Source organism: Bufo bufo, chromosome 3, assembly GCF_905171765.1.
Source record: "Bufo bufo chromosome 3, aBufBuf1.1, whole genome shotgun sequence".
NCBI classification, from domain to species: domain Eukaryota; kingdom Metazoa; phylum Chordata; class Amphibia; order Anura; family Bufonidae; genus Bufo; species Bufo bufo.
In genome coordinates, this window is record NC_053391.1 from 445,842,189 (window position 1) to 445,864,790 (window position 22,602).

At 42.0% G+C, this 22,602-nt stretch overlaps 1 protein-coding gene across 2 annotated transcripts in view; it reads left to right on the forward strand.

The window, feature by feature from the left end:
* SH3RF3 (SH3 domain containing ring finger 3) overlaps nucleotides 1–22,602 on the forward strand; it is a 448,315-nt gene that overhangs the window by 320,365 nt on the left and 105,348 nt on the right. The window contains exon 4 of one of the 2 annotated variants that reach the window (XM_040425074.1): nucleotides 7,428–7,781. The exons of the other annotated variant lie outside the window; for it this stretch is intronic. Within the exon in view, the coding sequence (XP_040281008.1) occupies nucleotides 7,428–7,781 (354 nt within the window). The remainder of the gene's footprint in view (nucleotides 1–7,427; nucleotides 7,782–22,602) is intronic. 2 annotated transcript variants of the gene reach the window in all.

The window sequence follows — 22,602 nt, forward strand, 5'->3', positions numbered from 1 at the left end:
AGTTTTGTAGTGTCTAATAACCAGCAAAGGTGTGGTGACTACCCATGTAGTGTACATTGCCTGACTACTGATTCGTCTCCTTTTCCTGGCCCTGACCTTGAGATTGCTATCTGCATTATGCACATACTCAGCATGCCCTGACCTTGGACTGTGTTCAGACTATGCCTTATGCCTGAACCCTTCGTGCTTTGCACCAGTCTTTTGACCCCACACTACTCCAGGAGGTAGCGCCCTGGCTTGTTTCCTTCAGCAAAGTCCACCTCCGTATACATTCGTTAAAGGGTGAATACCAGTGAACTGCCAGGACAATGCCCTTAGTCCAAAGTCAATCCGGTTAGTTCACACAGTGGGTCCACACCCACTGTCTGTTACAACAAGAAAATCCCCTTCTATCCCCTGCCAAGCCAGCACAGATACTTAGTTCTTGTTTGCAACTTTCCATCATGCAATGCTGCTCAGCAGTTGCATCTTGTACTATTAGCAACATCGCTCAGCTTTAGGAGTCGTGATGCCAGTAGTAAGGTAAGTGGCCATTGAGGCCACAGATTGCCTGTTGCAGCCGGTCACGTGTCAGCCAGTTTTAAACAAAGACCAAGGGTTTCGCCTGATGGTGTGCACTGGAGACTCAGTAGACGGATGAGTTTTTTTTTTTTTATACTTTGAGCATATACTGTTTTTATTTATTCCTTTTATAAACTCTTTACCAAATTTTGAGACGTCTATAGTACTTATAAAACCGTCAGCATGTATTTTAAGGCTAGGTGGAAGGATTTCAGACATGTAAGAATGCATAACCTTACTGTAGTCCTGGGTTTATCTTAAATCAATATGAAACATGAAAATAGTTTGTGTGAGATAATAAATCACCACTGCATATCAAGGGTAGTTTATTGATCCACAAAAGATCGGTTTTCTTAGAATTATAGGCGTAGTAAAAGTGCACAATAAATCTAACATCAGCTTAAAGGGAACATACACATCATCTGGCTGTGCCTGATACGCTGGGAATATTTGGCTGTTCAGTGCTTTCTATTTTCTGTAAAGGCTAAGAATTTAAAGAGAATCTGTAATTACTGTAATTTAAGGACTAGCTGGGTGTTACCAGTCGGGGATGTGTCCTTGCACAATATGCCACTGACAGCCCTGGCAGCGGTATCGCAGCAGAACCGCAAGATCTGCTGCACTGGGGAAGACACTGAATATAAAAGATATATATAGTTAAATGTAGTGGGGAACGGCAGGGTTAAAACTTGTACTACCTGTAATGTGGCACACAAGTATACATCAACCCGGTTATCTCCCTGAAACAAGCAGTGTACCTGTATCTGGGTATGTAGATTTCCGCTCAATGCGGATGTCGCAACTTCCTGGAGTCAGGGATTGCCGATTTTCACTGATGCCGATTCACCGATTCACTGATGCCGCAGTCTGGGATGTGGGCCTGTCAGTGTTCCGTGTAGCTGGCGTGCCGCTTCGCTGCAGCATTGCGCCACCGGCCGGGGCGCGAAGCGGCACGCCAGCAACATGGAACACTGACAGGCCCACATCCCAGACTGCGGCATCAGTGAATCGGTGAATCGGCATCAGTGAAAATCGGCAATCCCTGACTCCAGGAAGTTGCGACATCCGCATTGAGCGGAAATCTACATACCCAGATACAGGTACACTGCTTGTTTCAGGGAGATAACCGGGTTGATGTATACTTGTGTGCCACATTACAGGTAGTACAAGTTTTAACCCTGTCCTTCCCCACTACATTTAACTATATCTAGTCCCAGAGCGCGGTATCATTATCTTTTATATTCACTGTTTAATAACTAAACGTACCAGTGTCACTGATGGTGACACTTTCAGATATCAGGGCAGGATGTTCAAAGTGTATTAGTAAATCCAGTTATAACTAAAACTGGCCATACACTTGAGATTAAAAAAAAGCTGGCAGATTTTGGTGGGATTCCCCCATTTATGTTATTCTACTCTCCCTATTGAAATAAAAGTGCATGCTCTGTCAAGTGTGCTAGTGTCAGGAGCAATATCTGTCATTCACGCTGACAGTGGCTTTTGACCAGCAGCTACAGATGTTTTAAACATTAACTTAGGGTGCATTCACATCACCGTTTAGCTTTCTGTTCTTCTGATCTGTCAGCCATTTCTGTCTGAGATCCGTTTTTTTTTAGACGGAAAAAAAGTCCTGCATGCAGTACTTTTGTTTCCGTCTAAAAAAACTGATCTTAGGGTACTTTCACACTAGCGGCAGCCTTCTCCGGCAGGCTGTTCCGGCGGTGAACAGCATGCTGGATCTGTGCTGCCGCTAGTGCACACGTGCTGCCGGAGGTCCGCTCTGGCCCCATTGACTATAATGGGGGTGGGCGGGAGTTCCGGCGGCAGCACGACAAACATGCCGAGAGGCGGCCTGAATAAAACTATGACATGTAACTCCTTAAAGACATAACATATTAAATACACCGTTGCAGCAAATGTTAAAAATTTATACTTCAACAAACCTGGTCTACTGCAAATGTGTATCTGAAAGTTAACTGTCAAGTTGAAACTTGCTACATCTGTAGCTTAAAGAGGTTGTCCTATCTCGTTGCTACTAAGGCGAGATGAGACACAGTCCCGAACACCTCCCGGCTAGGAAACAGCAGAGCGCTCCAGTGCTTACTGTTTCCATAGCTCGCATGCACGGCAGGAGGTGGTCGGGACTGTGTCTCATCTCGCTTTTGTAACAGTGAGATCACACAACCCCTTTAAGGGATTTACCCGATTAAAGAGAACTTGTCACCATAAAATGTAGTGCACTCTGCAGGCGGCATGTTATAGAGCAGGAGGAGCGGAGCAGATTGATATATAGTTTTATGGGAAAAGATTCAACAAAATATATTCATTTAAGTCTCTGCTTTTTCTGAGCTCAGTTGTACACAGGGGCTGCCTTATTAGTGACTGATAGCAGTCTCTGTGCACATACCTACACAGACAATGCTATCAATCAATGGTAATAGTGGAATGGACCCTCTTAAATTCACAAAGATCAAATTTTATTGAATCTTTCCAACAATCTGCTTTATAACATTCTGCTTGCAGATTGCACTGCATTTCGTCTTGACAGTTTCCTGAGCCCAGATACAAAATGTGTAATATGGCCCCCAACTATCATGTGCCATGTATAATGTTGGTGTCCTCTTAAGGTGCTGATGGTGATACCAAGGGCCAGTCACGACTACAACCTTTGCATCCCTTATAGTTATGCCCCTGCGATAGAAATGAATAAATAATTTTTTATTGATATTATGTATATTAGATAAAACTTGTTACAAGCATATTGAGGTTTTTTTTTATTTGCAGAATCCATAGCAACCACATTTGGTAGCTGACATGGTTTACTAAAGATTTCTCTGTTGTGCTTGCTTTTTTTATAAAGCTTTCCGAATACCAAGAACCCTATAATCATTGTGACTGATGCCTAAATGTGTACAGTAATGAAATGAGTGCATGGGCAAAAATGGTCACATTGGTTACAGAAAAGTTCTCTAACATGTTAGAAGCTTTTACTGTGCAGATATCCTTCTTATGCAAAGTTTAAATGTTTATCTATATATAAAAAAAATTATGTTAAAAAAAACTTAGATTTTTTATTTTTTATTTCTTATGACATAGTCACAACAATTTCAGACTTTTAATGCAAGAATGTTGCAGACAGCTTCCTGCACTCCTATTGTGTCTAAGTATACCTACACCGGAATCTACTGTATCGGTTTTGGGTTTAGTTTAGGGATTTTCTGGTTTTCATCAACACCCTTTAAAATAATCATTTATAAAGGTTGCTGTTATTTTGTAATGTATTTATTTTACCTTTATTGCTCTATCTTCCGTTCTGGGCTGTGGTCACATGACCATGATGTTATCTCCATGGGCATGTCAAAGTGGCAACAGAGGAAGTGATAGGTTAATGTCTGTATAACTAGCTGGGTGGGAGGAGCTATAAACTAGAGGCGGTGCTGGAGCTGTGGTAGAGGAAGGAGAAATGCATCATGGGTTCGGTTGGATACAGTAACAGGAAGTGCTACATACAGAATGGAGACAAACCAGAGGGATTTGTTTACATGGTAAAACGGGTCTGAAGAGTCCAAACTGAAAAAAAACAAAAGCATGAGTAAAATGTACATGTTCAATTTAATCGCAGAAAACCCTTTTAAGGTCTTGACTAGTGAGTCATTGGCTGAAAGGTAATCTATGTATTCATGGCCAGAACAATGCTGGTAAAATAAGGTCTCCTGAATTCAGGATTATAAAGTGCTCTCTGAGGTGTACGGGAACATTTCTTAAAATTCAAAATGGCACAGCTTAGCTTTTGATAAGGACTAGAAATAATCTCCTTCATCCTCTGGAGAACATGCAGACGCATTATACAGCGTGAGTATGCCGAACATATAACAAAAGAATCACAAGAAGTAATCTATTATACTGCCATAAATGATGTTAGCACTCATATCTCTACAGAAGCATTGTCTGAATGGAAATCAAAAATTGAACCTTGTTATTGACTTATTGCTGAATTTAGAAAGCATGTTCTAATAGTGACATACCGCATATTTCTGTATTTTGAACGTGCAGATGTGAGGAGCACAGATAGTCTTCCCTTAGGTGATAAGTCATTTCATGCTGGTGCCCTTTCAGCTCAGCAAAAGATTTGGTAGAGTTTTAATGGATACTGATAAAATGCAGCATTTAAAGCATACAATGGGTTTTATACTGGACACTCTGGCATTTCATCTCAGTTAAACTGGAAAGTGCTTTGCAGAAAGAATAGTTTTTCTATGTTATTGTTTTGCCCGTTCTCTCTCGCTGTCATGGCCATTTCTTCTTGTGTGCGTCCATACCCACGCAGCACCCCCCGTGTACAATTTTATGGCATAGGACACTATCATGCATCTACCATCTAAATTTGGAGAAAATATGAAATACATTTCCTACCTCCTTGGATAGGGTGGTGGGTATGCTGGTGTGATTCCTAATTGTGAAGACCATCATTGGAAAGCCATCTCATATGGGTACTAGATGTACTATATAACTTGAAAAGCAGAAATTTGTGTGATTTCTACAATACGTTTTCAAATTTATATAAGGAAAGTATTACTGATCGGTTACAAGTCCTTCTACAGCGCTATAGACCACTGTTCAGCTTTTTAATTTACAGCAAGGAAAGAATTTTCATGAGAAAATAGGTTTGGTTTCTTTATTTTAGTCACACACAGAATACATTTTTGATTAAGCCTTGTGTTCCATATAGATGCCATCAAAGGTGCTCTCTGGTCTGCACCCCTTTGGTGACCTGGATCACCAAGCTTTGAGGATGTGCAAAACACCGGGCCGGCACCCCAATAGAAATGCCTATTCTTGTCCGCAGCTGCAGACAAGAATAGGACATGTTCTATTTTTTTGCAGAGCCGCGGACCGGAAGTTCAGGGCTGCGGACCGAAAATGCGGATGCGGACAGAACACTGTGTGCTGTCCGCATCTTTTCCGTCCCCATTAAAAAAATGAATGGGTCTGCACCCGTTCCGCATAATTGCGGAACTGATCCGGACCCAAAGTGCGGACGTGTGAATGGACCAAGGAAATCTGTCACCGCATACCTTCCAGTGAAACCTTCTCTGTATAGCTGATCCACTGATTCTATTACACTTTGTGCCATCTTAATCCATGGCCCCTATTCAGCCCTGCAGTGCACATGCACCGAACACACTTCCACAAGATTTCATAGCCAAGCGTGATTACATCTACATCGCCTGGCCCTGTGGGCCAAAGTGGTCGGGGTGCAGCCAGCAGGGAAAAAGAGTGGAGCCTCTGGGTTCAATGAGGTTTAAGAGCAACACTCTTGTTACACCAAGGGACTCATTAGAATACATTAAAGAGGGTTATTTCTCAGAATAGGTGCCACAGATCAAGATTGCACTCAAGAAGGGTTAGTTGGAAGGGTTAGTTGGAAGGTATATGATGACAGATTTCCATGTTTTATATGGTATGGCTGCTACACCGGGCCATTTTTTAGCCATACACAGCTTTTATGTCGGGAACCAGCCCCTGCAGCAGCCATCAGATCACAGGACCAGCTTCTATTAATAAAGCAGTTGTCTTCATGAGGCACCACATTTAAAGTTAAATTCTTCTAAAAAATTTAAAGATCAGATGAGACTGGAGTTAAAATGACCATAACCATCAGATAAACTGCCCATGTATACTGATTTTTCCAACCAACATCCTTGAATCTGCCACTTCCTAGAGACAATCGGTCGTAATTTCATTTGCCATGTATAGTTTGTCTTCTTGTATTCTGATCCTCAACATCCACAACTCAGCTGTTCAAGTATGTCCTGTTTTTGGATGTGGTAAAATAAAGTGACAAAGTTCACACATCGTGATGGAAGCCATAATGCTCTGCTGGACCCATTATATGATAAGTGCCACTGCCACCCATATAAACCCCATCTACTTAGAATAGCGCCCATCAGCTTCCATTGTGGTGTACGCCACTTTGATGGAAAGAATAGTGCTGCATGGAGTGGTATTCTTCCCATCAAATCTGACGGAATTTGTAACAGAGGCTACAATTGGAGCCTCCCATGTAAATGTGAACAGGGCCTAAGAAATGTTGTAGTGGAATCAAGCAGAACTGCCAGAATATGACTGTACAAGCCAGATGGAAGATCTTTATCTAGTATCTATGACTAGGTGCAAGTAAAACCTTCTCCAAAGGCATAGCAAGGGTGCATTCACATGACCGTAAGTGTTTTGCAGTCTGCAAACTGCGGATCCACAAATTACGGATACTGGCCGTGGGCATGCCGCATCACGGTGTGGACTCACTTACTTCATGGGACATATTCTATCTTTTGTGCAGATGTGGAAACACACAGAAGGGTCACCGTACGGAGCTGGAAACAGACAGCTCCATACACTGTGTAGTGGCCGTGCTAGGTTACTGCAGCTCAGTCCCCATGAATGAGAGGTCCTCAATATCCAAGTCCTGGAAAACCCCTTTCAAGCCAATGCATCATTATGTTCTGGCTCTTCAGACTTTTTGTAGAAAAAGTTAGAGAATTCCCAAGCTAGACAGATTGAACTTTTCTGTCGGGTGATGTATCATGACATTATGGGTAAGGGTAATATTGGAGAAATACCATTTTCCTTAATATACCGGTAGTATATTTATGTAGATGATTGTTTCTTGTGCCATTTAGATTTTTATATTTGGTTTGTCTATTATACAATTTGTACTCCACTCGACAGAAAAACTCTTTACTGAGGTCTATCACTATCAGTAAAATTGGACAGAAATATACGTAGACAACAAGATGCAACTTGACATCCATTTAATTTCTTTTCTTTTTTTTTTTTTTCTCCTTAATGTCCCCTTCTGCACTCAGCTGAACGAGGCAGCCAAACAGCTCATTGAGAAAGACAAGACAAGCATATCCTCAGCACCAGGCTATGGGGTCCGTGTCGCTGTTGATGCCAACATGGTACTCAGTGTGACCCAGAGTCCTATTCTAAACAATACTGGAGTTGTCAGTGCCAACCAGAGGCATACCGACATCAAGAAGAATGCCAAGAAACGACACTCGTTCACAGCTCTCAGTATGACGCACAAATCCTCCCATGCCATGAATAACAGGCATTCCATGGAAATTAGTGCTCCAGTATTGATCAGTTCTAGTCATCCCCGCGCTGCTGCCAGAATCGGAGGCATGACTCAACTTTCATCCAGTGCTCCAGTCCAGGTAACTGTTTATAGAGCAGCCACACGAGGGCATAGCCATTAGTGAGGAGCCCCTTCAGATGGCATCTGGAGGAAATGAGCCAATATTTGCTATCTATGATTATAGTGTGTTGCCTGTGCTGTTACATAATGCATACATGTATCCTCCATACATGTGCCCACTATGGGAACCTTAACATGCTATCTTTGAAAACTATTTTGCATGTATGTCTCTACTAATATTTAATCTAATATACAAATTTTCTAATACTAACCCTGTGCTGCCCTCATTATGACAGCATAAGCAGGATCATATTAAAATATAGTGTTGATGCTCCTGGTTATTCATGGCTGTTGGACGGTTAACTAGTCACATAAATTATAATTTATTAACATAATAAAGCTTATTAATGCGCCCTCCATAGTAAACCTAGGCCTATTTACACCCGCCTTTTCCACTTACCCTCTCGCGCCTTTGTACTTAATGCATAAACATGTGAATAGTATTGACCGGACTAACCCTTTTCAAAGATGCTCAGTTCATTGTTAATGCCTTTCAACTGTTTTATTTTTTAGGTCTTAATATATATTTTTTCTTAATTCAGCGGAAGTGTAAGTAGTGTCATATATAATATAAATCGTATTAGAATTTGTCAAAACCGGTATTAAGTTGGGGTCACAGAAGAATAGCTCCATGAGCAGACTGCTTGTTATGCAGCAGGAGTATTCTTCATGATGGAGAGGCGCTTGTATCATGTGTGCTCGATGGCTCCAAGGATGTCAGGTCTCAGATGGTAAAGTCAGTGATCATATTAGTAATTAAGTATTCTTGACAGATGCTTGGCATGATGCACAGTTGCATACATGAATAATGTAGCTCTGTTAAATCCAATACTGGTAAGGTCCTGCCAGTTGATGCACAATTTGAGGACGTAGTCATATAAGTTAGATATGATAAATTACAATTCCAATGTTGATAACGTATGGCTGTAGCAGAACTAAAAGGATCTGTGTTAACACATGTCATGGTGTTACCTCATGACAAAAGCCTTTGAAAAAGTCAGTTAACATGTTCTTGCCATTGTTTACTTAACACATTAACCATTCCTTTAAGATCGGCTACATTTGTATATTCGCCCATGATTATGAGGTTAGTTTACTTTGGAATATCAGTTGGGCTCATAGAGACATCCATACCCAGCATTGATTTGATGTTTATTTTCATTTTGGCTTACGTGGTGGCCTCCTCATGCCGATTAACGCGCTCTCTCCCCAAGGAGAGATAGTACCCCCAAATCCTGAGCAAAGGCCTTTTCACCAAATTAAGCAAGTGCTCTCTGCTCTGCACTGATGAGGGGCAATCACCCTGAAACAGCTGTCTGCAGATGAGATGTTGGATTATTTAATAACCAAGTCATATCTCAAGACCTATTTAAAGGGTCAAACATTGACTTATTGGATATCTGCCTTACATCTGGTGGCATTAGAGGCAGAGCTTTTTAAGATCTCATTTGCAGTATTTTGTAATGGAGGTTCCTGATGGAGCCTTTCATGCAGATGTGACAGCCTTATGTACTGCTGCAATAAGACTGCTAGGGTGGGGATTGATGTAGTTAAAGGCATGGCTTAGCTGAAAAAAAAAGTGTACCTGTAAATTAGCTTTGAGACAGAACTTCAAGCCGTTTTAGTGTACAAGGGATAGTCTCAAGACTGCTGGTGAGAAAGTGGAGATGGCGCCGAACTGGAAGCACTTTATTATTAATAAGTAAATTATGAATTAATGAATTAATAAGTGCATTATTATGATTGCATAAGTATGCCTACACAGTTTTATATGAGCGCACAACTAATTTAACTGCTACAAAGACAGTTTAATGTAAGTTGGAATGCTGTATCCAGAATTGTCAGCAAGTTCTGACCAAGTTTCTAATCTTGAGCAACTATCCCGGAAATGATTCCTTCAATAAACATATGTATGCCCAGATGATTTGAAGTCCAAACAATCATAAGTATCAAAAAATCTTTATTTCATGTTATAACTTCCCCTGGCGAAACCATTGGGCGAAACGTGTTGTGTAAGTGAGGGACACTGGTATGGCAGGGATGTGTTAGATAGGTATATGGAATACAACTGACTCGTATAGGTAGAATATTGTTTTTAGGCATTTTTGTCCATATTATTGTTTGATCACGATGAGTGTGTTGTAGAAGACTAATGGTACCAATACGCCACTATGGCATTGGTCTATTCAGATATATAGTACTTCATTGCTAGCCTTTTCCAGTGGTCCCTCTTTTATGTAACTCATCTTGTAATGTGGTTCTCTATGTAGATTTTTAATCTTGTATTAATTATAACATGAAATAAAGATTTTTTGATACTTATGATTGGACTTCAAATGATCTGGGCCTACATATGTTTATAGTAGGAATTGTGTTGTTATTTATGTGGCCCTCATAGGTCGGTTTGTAGGTATCCTGGAAATGGTTAGAAACTGACATTTTTCAAAATGTGTTTTGTCTTTGTTGAATCCGCGTCAAACGGAACTATTCGAACAACTGAATCATACATTAATAAACCAAGCAGAAAGAAATGCAGGTCTAGTCTAGGTCCATTAATATTTTCTCAAGCAGTTGAATGCACATATCTAATGAGGTTGCTTTTTATCCCACTCATGTGGACATCATGAGTTGAAGCATGTGAGATATTTTAATATGTGGCAAGCAATTTACTCAGGTAACTGTGCAAATTACATCTGACATCTAAAACGTGAGTGGAGAGAGGAGGAGGAGGAGGTTTTTCCAAGTAGCCGTCACATTAATTCAGCAAATGCATCAATACATCTGTTCTGTGTGATATCGTCTAATGCAATAACAACATTGACAAGCTCTACTGAGCTAATCTTCTTTTAGCACGTCAGAGATATGCATCCAATTTTAAATACTATTTACCTGACGACAGGTAACAGTAGATACCAGGGAAAGAATATTAAAAAAGCCCTTTCATATTTCTTAAATTTGTAATGTCTGTCAATTGGGATTTACTGGGTAAAATGCTATGGGGTTACAGAAGGCGGAAACAATACCATGCCATAAACATATGAAGAACATGTGCAGAGTGGATGAGTAATGTGCTCTCTTTTCCTATAAGACATTGACTATCCATCTGTTTTGCGTACTCCCTGTCATTGAAAGGATAAAGCCTGCCTGTGATAACCTGAACATGCATTGATACATTGGTAAGATATCCTTCTTTCCAAAGCCTGTGGAGACATTTGGGGAGACTTGGCTGTCTATAAGGATGTTAAAGTCACCCAAAATCTGAGTTAGTAATTCAAAAGAGAGGAAATGGGGAAGTCAGGCAGCATAGAGATCCAGGAACAAAGTGGGTGAGCCAGGGAGTCGGTATACAACTGCCACGGTATACAACCCAAGACCCAAAGATAGAGCTAAGGCATGAGGCAACAGGTCTCAGCCCTTTCTCAGTTTTAATCTGTGCTGCTTGGGGCACAGGAGGTGAAACACTGAGTGCTGAGACCAGAATATACAGCGCAGGCAGGGGAATACATGTCTCAGCACTAGAAGAACAGAATGCACTAGAAGAGTAGCCTGTCAATCCAGGAGAATGAGGGAGGAACTGAAACTGAAGGGGTGGAACAAACTGGTGCGCTGAGGGCTCTGGCCAGTCCCTTGGTGCTCCAGTTAAGTCATTTGCATATAAATAAAAAGGCAGTTTTGGAGCCACAGAGAGGCATATTAAGGGTATCATTTTTATCAGCATGATTAACCCTACTAAGCTGTATTCCTGGTTTGATAGGGTTGACCATTCTGACAAATACTCTCTAACATAGTCTCTCAATGCTCTGCATAACCCTCTGCCTCTCCTATCGATTGCTCAATTTTTTTACCCTTGCCCTCTCTTAAATAGAGATATGCCATCTTCCAGAGACAGTTCCTGCACTGTATTGAGATTTCAAATCCCTCTTCCACTTGTTATCACTCTTGTTACTGTAATATTAAATCATATTGAAAAAAACTTGAATGAAGCACATCTGTACACTAGGGGAAGTGCTTAGGAGTATTTTTGTAGTATGCTTAATGAAGTGATTTGGTTCAGTTTTATTTTTTTAAAAGTCATCACTTAGCAATGCTGTTATGGAAAACCCATCTTCAGAGAGTGCTGAACACTGAATACAGCTCACTGTTACAAGGAGAGGCAGGCTTGTAAGCCTGCCTCTACTCTCCCTGCTTCATACATCAATGTAAATGTCCCTATATACTGTAAAACTGCTTCTCCCTGACTATTACACTGACAGTCAGTGGTGAGCACTGACAGCGCACCTCTCCTCTATCTCCCTGGTGGCTAGTTGATTAGCGGGCACAGTAGAGAGATAAAGGAGAGATGCGCTGTCAATGACAATCAGTGAAAATTGTCTTCTGTGTACTGTACACGGTGAACACTGATGACAGGTTTTCTTTAGCAACGCTCATTTACAGAGATAACTTCAGAGCCTGTTTTTTTTTTTTTTAATAAAACTGAACAAAATCACTTAATGAAGCATATTGCAAAAATACTGCTAAGTACTTCCCCTATGCCAAAATAATACGGTTACACTTTAAAACATTATACTGATGCATGGAAATGGCCTGATAGGATTATGAAGAATGTGGACATGATACTAGTTACAGTAGATATGAGCAAGAAATACTTGTGGTAGATGTGTTGATTTCCAATTCCATTTTGTCTGGCGAATGTAGATAGCATGTCTCTCAAAGCAGTAGTACATACTGTTAAATTTCCCAGCAATAAAAGGAAATGCAATAGAAATGAAGCTATTTTATAATCATTGGAAACACTAATGACAATACTGATGTTCAAAATGCAGCTAAGCGGAAAATGATTTTTTTTTGTCTTATTGGCACAAGGATGTAAAACGAATAAAAATATAGAAGCCTTGAAAAGTCTATTTCTCATTAGATGCTACATAACTGGTGTAGTTCTGTATTATGTATGTGAAACTACAGAATTTGTAATGGTTAAAGAGGTCAATTATTATAACACAAAATAAATGGTCTCTTCCTTTGAATATTTTCCAGCAACACTCTCTAAATTTTTGAGTACAGTAGAATCCTCTTAACCTGATAGGTGCAAATTGTCAGGCATTCTGGTTTATTACAGTCATAGAATATAATTTATCTTGCTAATTTAGAGAACCTTCAAGGTGGTAGGCCAAAATAAAATGTTGGCGCAACTGGTAAATCTGTAACGTAAAGATATGCACTTTTTATATACCAAGGTTTTTCCGTCATCTCTTCCCCTTTGGACATTTAGCCCAATCAAGTGGATAAAACTGCTACAAGTAGGTGGTGTTCAGGTAGACCGTAAAAAGATCGTCGGGCTTGCACAAGCACCACAGCTGATGATGAGTGACCATCAGTGAGACCATCAATATTCCAAACCTGGAAAATCCATTTTAACATTGTATAATGACATGCTTTTCAGCTGCTATAAATGATGTTACAATCCTAAGTCTTTTCAGAATCTTTTTTTGCTGTCAGCTACTAGGACCATTCCTCTCACTGTTGAGGATTGACTATAATTGTATGTTAGCTTGTCTGCCCACTTAAATAAACATAAACATTTCTGCTCACAGTAGCGTCAAGGCTCCCATAAATTGATCCATTATTGAACCAGAATACACAAAACAATTCTAGTGGATGCCCTTGACTTTGAATACTGTCAGATTTTGAAAAAAATATATGGAATAGAAGCTGATGCCAACTGATGGCCATCAGAAACATCCTATTAAAATCATTGAGAATTGTGAATGTAAATTTTTCTCTACATTTCGCTGTAAAAATGACAGAATGGAATAACGTAGGGAAAAACACTGTGTGAATAGAGCTGGATCTCCACCACCTTGCCTGATGGATGTTTGGTGATCCTATACTCATAGAAAGGCCTTAACTTTTGAAGTTAAGTTTATAGAACTGTGTTGGTAGTTAAACAGCAGTTGAACAAACAAACATCTGGTGAATAATTTTTTCGCCGATGCAGCCATACTCATTTTACTCCATATAAATGAAACCAGGTGATGGACGAAAGATTGTTCTGGGAACATTCTTTCATCAAAAGATATTTTGTCCATGAATGATCTTTATTTGAAGAAAAGATCATTCATTTGAATGACAAAACTTTTAAGCATGGTCAACTTCTTTTCAGATAATTGTCATTGGTCAGCTAAAATGATTGTTCATTGACAGATTTCACCCGACGAACAATTGTTTTGGTTGACATTGTCTGTTTTGATCACGTTAAAACTAATATGTATGGACACCTTAAGGGAATTGCCAGCTTGAGTGCTTTCATAGCTCACATAGACCACAGTGAAAAGGGCCATACACATACATGATAACCTCTTCTTTATGTGGCTGCAGTAAGGGGACAGGTCTGAGACCTAGAGGTAAGATGAGTGCTCCACCAACTTTAATCAAGCCCTGCAGTTTTGGATGTAGCTCCAACAAGTTCTGCAGCATTTTACAATTATTTAAAAACAAATTGAAAATAGATGGCAAGGGACCTGCCCATTATCGCATTTCAAAATGATGCGTTTGAGTGGAAATGTACTGCCAAAAACTAGCTTATTCAAGTTTAGTATTTAACTGAAACATACAGAAAATGCTTCCAAAACACCAGGTGTGATCCCAACCAAAAGCCTGTATTACACCTAGTGATATTTCGGCAGATGATCGGTAATGAGCATTCGTAGTAACGTTCGTTATCAATCGTCTGGCAGTATAATACTGCTGCCAAATGCCCGATGAATGAGCAAACGCTCATTAATGGGGCAATCCAAATCTTTTGACAGGTTAAAAAACTCTTCGTTTGCAGGCGTCAGATTGTGGTGTCTAATTACAATCTGCTGTCGGCAAACAATGATTCAGTATAGGGAAGAACGATGGTATAACGTTCGCTCCTCCCTATACTGAGGAGGAGATTGCTGCATGTAATAGCAGTGGTCTCCTCCGCTAGAGAGCAGGTGATTGCTGGGAAGGAGGGCTTCCTTCCCAACAATCGCCTTTTAAATCGAGCTGTCTAATATACCCTTTAGACTGCAGTATACAGTACTGACAAAATCTGAAGGAAGATAACATGGCAGTATAATTTAGTTTTATATAGATCCAGCAGTAGCTTGATAACTATATGCCCCTTTCTTTTTACTAGGTATAAGTGTAAATACTATTTCCCCAAGACTGCCTTTGAGAATGCTTGTAATCTACAACCGTTGGGATTATTATCAGCTTTACAGAGGCTTAGTGTGTCTTAAGGGAACTGGGCAGACGCTTAATCATTTCCATAGTACAAAAGACCAGAGTGATGCTTCCGTGCCCTGGTGATCCCAGAAGTGGATGATTTTACTGGAAGCAAAGCAGTTTTCCCAAACCAGTGTAGCAAGTCATAACACAGAATTAACATTTCTTTGACATCAAGAACAGTTTTTTTTTTTGCAATGTATTAAAACTATTATATAAAATGCAACCAAAAAGATTTCTCTGAAGTGTCTTAAAAAAGTAAAAATTTATATTAAGCAAAAACTGTTCATGAAAAGAAATATTTTTCACTCTTTAAGATGCACTTTTTCCCCCCAAGAGTGGGAGAAAATGTCAGTGTGTCTTATAGGGTGAATACTATGGAAGTGCTCCCAAGTACAGTAAGACCGGGGAGTGGTGAATACTACACTCCTTGCACTGTCTGTACCCACCACTCTCTGGTCTTCTTATGCTGGCGCTGCATGCTGTTCTGTGACCTGCGCACAGCGTGAGGATGTACGTGTGTCCTGTGACCTCACACCCTGCGATATCAGGTCACAGCACACTGGATCTCCTGAGTGGCAGAGGGGTCATGAGAAGGAGAGGTGAGTTGATTGAGGTCTGATTAATATTGGAAGTCTGATTAACATTGGAGGTCTGATCTGAGGTCTGATTAACATTGGGGGTCTGATCTGAGGTCTGATTAACATTGGAGGTCTGATTAACATTGAAGGTCTGATCTGTGGTCTGACTAACATTGGGGGCCTGAGCTGAGGTCTGATTAACATTGGAGGTCTCATCTGAGATCTGTATAACATTGAGGGTCTTATTGGGGGGTCTGAGCTGATGTCTGATTAACATTGGGGGTCTGAGCTGATGTCTGATTAACATTGGAAGTCTGATCTGAGGTCAGAATAACATAGAGGGTCTGATTGGGGGCTCTGAGCTAAGGATTGATTGATTAATATGAGGGATCTAATCTGAGGTCTGATTAACTTTGAGGGTCTGATGAAGATCAGGGGTCTCATCTGAGGTGTGATTAAAAAATATATATATTTTTTAGTTTCCTCCTCTAAAACTTAGGTGTGTCTTATGGGCAGGTGCATCTTATAGGGTGAAAAATATGGTAATATTTCTCCCAAATCAATCAACCAAGACAGACACAGCTAGAACACATATAGTGATAGAGAACTTATTCAGTTCAATGTGTTCCATGAAGAAATATGTGCTTCTCCAAAATACAGATGACTAAGTAGACAGGATGTTCAAAATGATTGTACAAGATTAAGGAAACAGGTCCGCTATATATATATATATATATATATATATATATATAAAAAGGCGAAGGCAGCACTCAAATATCCGTGAAAAAAGGGTGTTTTAATCACCCATGTGGTAACAGCAACGTTTCAGCTCACTCCATGGAGCCTTTGTCAAGCCATAATACATAGTGCAAAATCAGGTGCTTATATAGCATACATAATTAACAAAGTGATTACATGATTATACATAAATTTTTACAAAAACAATATTAAAAGCAATATATATCAAATGTGCATGATTATATCTCACTAAAAACAGACAATGTGTCATAAAGTGCTATGTGCCAAAGATTCTATCCATAAATTCATATGGTTACAGTGCATAACATCATTAATCGATATTACAAATCAGGTGTACATAATCGTGTTAATTAAAAACAAATAATTCATCCAATAGAGAATTCTCACATGTAGCTTGAGACGGCAGGACTCAGTCGGCGTCCGGAATTGAGTAGTGCGCAGGCGTGAAAAACTCCTCATCCCGCGAGACTATCTATCACATAGAAGACATAGGTGCCCACATCCAAGATGGCGACCCGGCACGGAACATCAACTGAGCATGCTCATTCCCAAAACAGGGTGGAGACAGTCTGGCACACACATCTCATGTGACGAAGTCACATGACCGCCATTTATGCCAGCGGACCGATCGTACTACACCATTTCTTTAATAATATCTCAAAAGAAGGGAGTCAAACAATACAAACTGGGCTAATGGCATCCCGCCAATATCACCCTTATTGACATACTCCCATATCTTCATATATCAATGGTTATATATCTAATGGTCCACCTATCATAGGCAGTCACACTTTATCTCAAGGGGCGTGGCGTCTCCACCAGGGGTCACCCGTTCAGAGGCAGCATGCCCAGATAGGATCCACAGACGCAGCCGTCACCATAAAGCGACTCTGCATCCCGGTCCCCATCATGAGAAAACCATCTAATCTCACGCAGACTGTATAATACTCTAGGGAACCAATATACACAAATACACGGCCTAAAACAATGGCCATTTGCATTGTACCAAAGGTCCCATAATATTAGGAGAAATATCAGAAAAAATATTGCAAGGTCACATCTTGTCTGTGTCATCATATATCCCAATGTGATTACATACATGCATCAGTGAACACAAAAGGTGAATTAAAAAATATTTTTTCACATATCCATAATCGCCAATATGGTCCTGCTGTCTTATAGCTTCCAAGGAGTTAATTCATTGTTGAACAGGTTTGCATATCCATCTATATAAAGAATAAATAAAATATATACAGTACAGACCAAAAGTTTGGACAAACCTTCTCATTCAAAGAGTTTTCTTTATTTTCATGACTATGAAGGCATCAAAACTATGAATTAACACATGTGGAATTATATACATAACAAACAAGTGTGAAACAACTGAAAATATGTCACATTCTAGGTTCTTCAAAGTAGCCACCTTTTGCTTTGATTACTGCTTTGCACACTCTTGGCATTCTCTTGATGAGCTTCAAGAGGTAGTCCCCTGAAATGGTTTTCACTTCACAGGTGTGCCCTGTCAGGTTTAATAAGTGCGATTTCTTGCCTTATAAATGGGGTTGGGACCATCAGTTGCGTTGAGGAGAAGTCAGGTGGATACACAGCTGATAGTCCTACTGAATAGACTGTTAGAATTTGTATTATGGCAAGAAAAAAGCAGCTAAGTAAAGAAAAACGAGTGGCCATCATTACTTTAAGAAATGAAGGTCAGTCAGTCAGCCGAAAAATTGGGAAAACTTTGAAAGTAAGGGCTATTTGACCATGAAGGAGAGTGATGGGGTGCTGCGCCAGATGACCTGGCCTCCACAGTCACCGGACCTGAACCCAATCGAGATGGTTTGGGGTGAGTTGGACCGCAGAATGAAGGCAAAAGGGCCAACAAGTGCTAAGCATCTCTGGGAACTCCTTCAAGACTGTTGGAAGACCATTTCAGGGGACTACCTCTTGAAGCTCATCAAGAGAATGCCAAGAGTGTACAAAGCAGTAATCAAAGCAAAAGGTGGCTACTTTGAAGAACCTAGAATATGACATATTTTCAGTTGTTTCACACTTGTTTGTTATGTATATAATTCCACATGTGTTAATTCATAGTTTTGATGCCTTCATAGTCATGAAAATAAAGAAAACTCTTTGAATGAGAAGGTGTGTCCAAACTTTTGGTCTGTACTGTATATTTATTTTAAATAAATATAAATATATATATTTCGCAGAAAATTTAGTGCAACATAAAACGTAAACAAAAACTGGAATTTGCGCTATATGTCTGTTCAATAGTAATTAGTCGCTTTCATATTATAAGCTCCCCTTATATATAATTTACTTACAGTTCTGAAGACTCAGGGGTGCTGGCTGGCTTGGCCTCAGGGGTGCTGGCTTAGCCTCAGGGGTGCTGGCAGGCTTGGCCTCAGGGCTGCTGACAGGCTTGGTTGGGCAGAAGGAGTGTGGGGGACTGTGAGGCCTTTTTTCTCCAAGCTGCTCCGGAAAAAAAAAGTTTTTCATTACACCTCAGGTCAGACCACCAAGCAGACCCCCAATGTTAATGAGACCTCAGCTAACAGCCCCAATAAGATCCCCAATGTTAATAAGACCCTAATAAGACCTCAGATCACTCCTCAGCTCAGACCCCAATATGAATGACCCCCAATCAGACCTCATATAAGAGCCCCATGCCTCATAATAGCCCCCAGTAGCCTCATAGCAGCCCCCAGTAGCCTTATAGCAGCCTCCAGTAGCCATATATCAGCCCCCAGTAGCCTCATAGCAGCCCCCAGTAGCCTCTCCATCATCCCCCAGTAGCCTCTCCATCAGCCACCAGTAGCCTCTCCATCAGCCCCCAGTAGCCTCTCCATCAGCCCCCAGTAGCCTCTCCATCAGCCCCCAGTGCCTCTCCATCAGCCCCTAGTGCCTCTCCATCAGCCCCCAGTGCCTCTCACCAGTCCCCAGTGCCTCTCCATCAGCCCACAGTGCCTCTCCATCAACTCCCAGTGCCTCTCCATCAGCCCACAGTGCCTCTCCATCAGCCCACAGTGCCTCTTCATCAGCCCCCAGTGCCTCTCACCAGCCCCCAGTGCCTCTCCATCAGCCCCCAGTGCCTCTCCATAAGCCCCCATTGCCTCTCCATCAGCCCCCAGTGCCTCTCACCAGTGGCCCCCCAGTGCCTCTCCATCAGCCCCCAGGCCACCCAGTCAGTGCCTCTCCATCAGCCCCCAGGCCCCCCAGTCAGTGCCTCTCATCAGGCCCCCCAGTCAGTGCCTCTCCATCAAGCCCCCCAGTCAGTGCCTCTCCACCAGCCTCCTGCTCCTGGACGCCGCCGTTCCTTTTCCTCCTAGGCGATGATCCTGCTGTCGGCTGTGCTTTGAAGGCTGCACACAGCGTGACGTCACAGAGTGCCTCAGTCCTCATGCCTGTGCGCAGCCCTGCACAGCCGACAGCCGAAGACTAGTGTTGAGTAAACCCGGTGAAGTTGGGGTTCGCCGGGTTCGGCCGAACTGCAGGTCAAAGTTCGGTTCGGGACTCGAACTTGACCCTGAATCCCGACCCCACTTCACTTTATTATTTTCCGTTATAACATGGTTATAACGTAAAATAATACTATTAGCTTTTTCAGATCTGAGTTTTCACGTGCGCCCCCCCCCCCCCCCGTATTAAAATCATTGGTAGGCAGTGCGCCTTCCTGGTATTAAAATCATTGATGGGCAGTGCACCCTCCCCCCCACCTCCCCCGTATTAAAATTATTGGTGGGCAGTGCACCCCCCCCAGGTATTAAAATCATTGGTGGGCAATGCGCCCTCCCCGGTATTAAAATCATTGGTGGGCAGTGCGCCCTCCCCGGTATTGAAATCATTGGCGGGAAGTGCGCCCTCCCCCCCCTCCCTGGTATTAAAATCATTGGTGGGCAGTGTGCCCTCCCCCCCTCCTCGGTATTAAAATCATTGGTGGGCAGTGTGTGCCCTTCCCCCCTGGTATTAAAATCATTGGTGGGCAGTGCACCCTCCATCATTGGTGGCAGCGGCAGTTTCGATCGGAGTCCCAGCAGTGTAATGCTGGGGCTCCGATCGGTTGTAACTCACAGGTCTGTGCGGCGCATTGCTTATGCTGGGCAGCGCCGGGCAGCCACAGCGCATGTAAGTATAATGCTGCTGAGTAACTGACCATGGCAGACAGGACTTCAGTAGCGTCCTGGCTGCCATGGTAACCGATCGGAGCCCCAGTATTACACTGCTGGGACTCCGATCGGAACTGCCGCTGCCACCAATGATGAAGGGGGGAGGGCGCACTGCCCAACAATGATTTTAATACTGGGGAGGGGGGGCGCACTGCCCACCAATGATTTTAATACTGGGGAGGGGGGGAAGGGCGCACTGCCCACCAATGATTTTAATACTGGGAAGGGCATGGGGAGGGCACACTGCCCACCAATTATTTTAATACCAGGGAGGGGGGGAGGACGCACTGCCCACCAGTGATTTTAATACCGGGGAGGGGGGAGGGCACACTGCCCACCAATTCAAACATTTTAGAAACATTCCCGGCACCTGACCTCTGACAGGGAGCTGCCATCCGCGTAATTAACCCTGTCAGAGGTGCGTCCCCATCACCATGGGAACACCTCGGGTTTAGAATATACCATCGGATCAGAGTTTTCTCCAATCCGATGGTATATTTTAACTTCAAGCGTCCCCATCACCATGGGAACACCTCGGGTTTAGAATATACCATTGGATCATAGTTTTCTCCGAACCGATGGTATATTTTATCTTCAAGCGTTACGTACCGAGGACCAGGAAGCAGTGAGTACAAAGCCTTCACCGCTTCGTGGTCCTTTTGCCCGGCGTTAAAGACGGGCGGCCCTGAAAGGGAACGGCGTTCCTACTATGAAAAAAGTGCAGGAACGCCATTCCCACACGTTCCTGCAGGACTCGAGCCCTGCTGGTATGACATTTCTGCTTTATTGAAGTAAATAATGGGACTGAGATGCAATACCACATAAAACCCATGGATGTTTCCAGATCAGTTTTTTTCATGCTTTTTTATGTTGCAATTTCTTTTGCTATAGAAATCTCATAGACAATGTCTTAGGCATCGTAAGAACATTTTATATTGCCTCTGTGTGAGTAAAGTATATACACTCACCTAAAGAATTATTAGGAACACCATACTAATACGGTGTTGGACCCCCTTTTGCCTTCAGAACTGCCTTAATTCTACGTGGCATTGATTCAACAAGGTACTGATAGCATTCTTTAGAAATGTTGGCCCATATTGATAGGATAGCATCTTGCAGTTGATGGAGATTTGAGGGATGCACATCCAGGGCACGAAGCTCCCGTTCCACCACATCCCAAAGATGCTCTATTGGGTTGAGATCTGGTGACTGTGGGGGCCATTTTAGTACAGTGAACTCATTGTCATGTTCAAGAAACCAATTTGAAATGTTTCGAGCTTTGTGACATGGTGCAATATCCTGCTGGAAGTAGCCATCAGAGGATGGATACATGTTCTCATACTGTTTACGCCAAATTCGGACTCTACCATTTGAATGTCTCAACAGAAATCGAGACTCATCAGACCAGGCAACATTTTTCCAGTCTTCAACAGTCCAATTTTGGTGAGCTCGTGCAAATTGTAGCCTCTTTTTCCTATTTGTAGTGGAGATGAGTGGTACCCGGTGGGGTCTTCTGCTGTTGTAGCCCATCCGCCTCAAGGTTGTGCGTGTTGTGGCTTCACAAATGCTTTGCTGCATAGCTCGGTTGTAACGAGTGGTTATTTCAGTCAACGTTGCTCTTCTATCAGCTTGAATCAGTCGGCCCATTCTCCTCTGACCTCTAGCATCCACAAGGCATTTTTGCCCACAGGACTGCCACATACTGGATGTTTTTCCATTTTCACACCATTCTTTGTAAACCCTAGAAATGGTTGTGCGTGAAAATCCCAGTAACTGAGCAGATTGTGAAATACTCAGACCGGCCCGTCTGGCACCAACAACCATGCCACGCTCAAAATTGCTTAAATCACCTTTCTTTCCCATTCTGACATTTAGTTTGGAGTTCAGGTCAGACCACCAAGCAGACCCCCAATGTTAATGAGACCTCAGCTAACAGCCCCAATAAGATCCCCAATGTTAATAAGACCCTAATAAGACCTCAGATCACACCTCAGCTCAGACCCCAATATGAATGACCCCC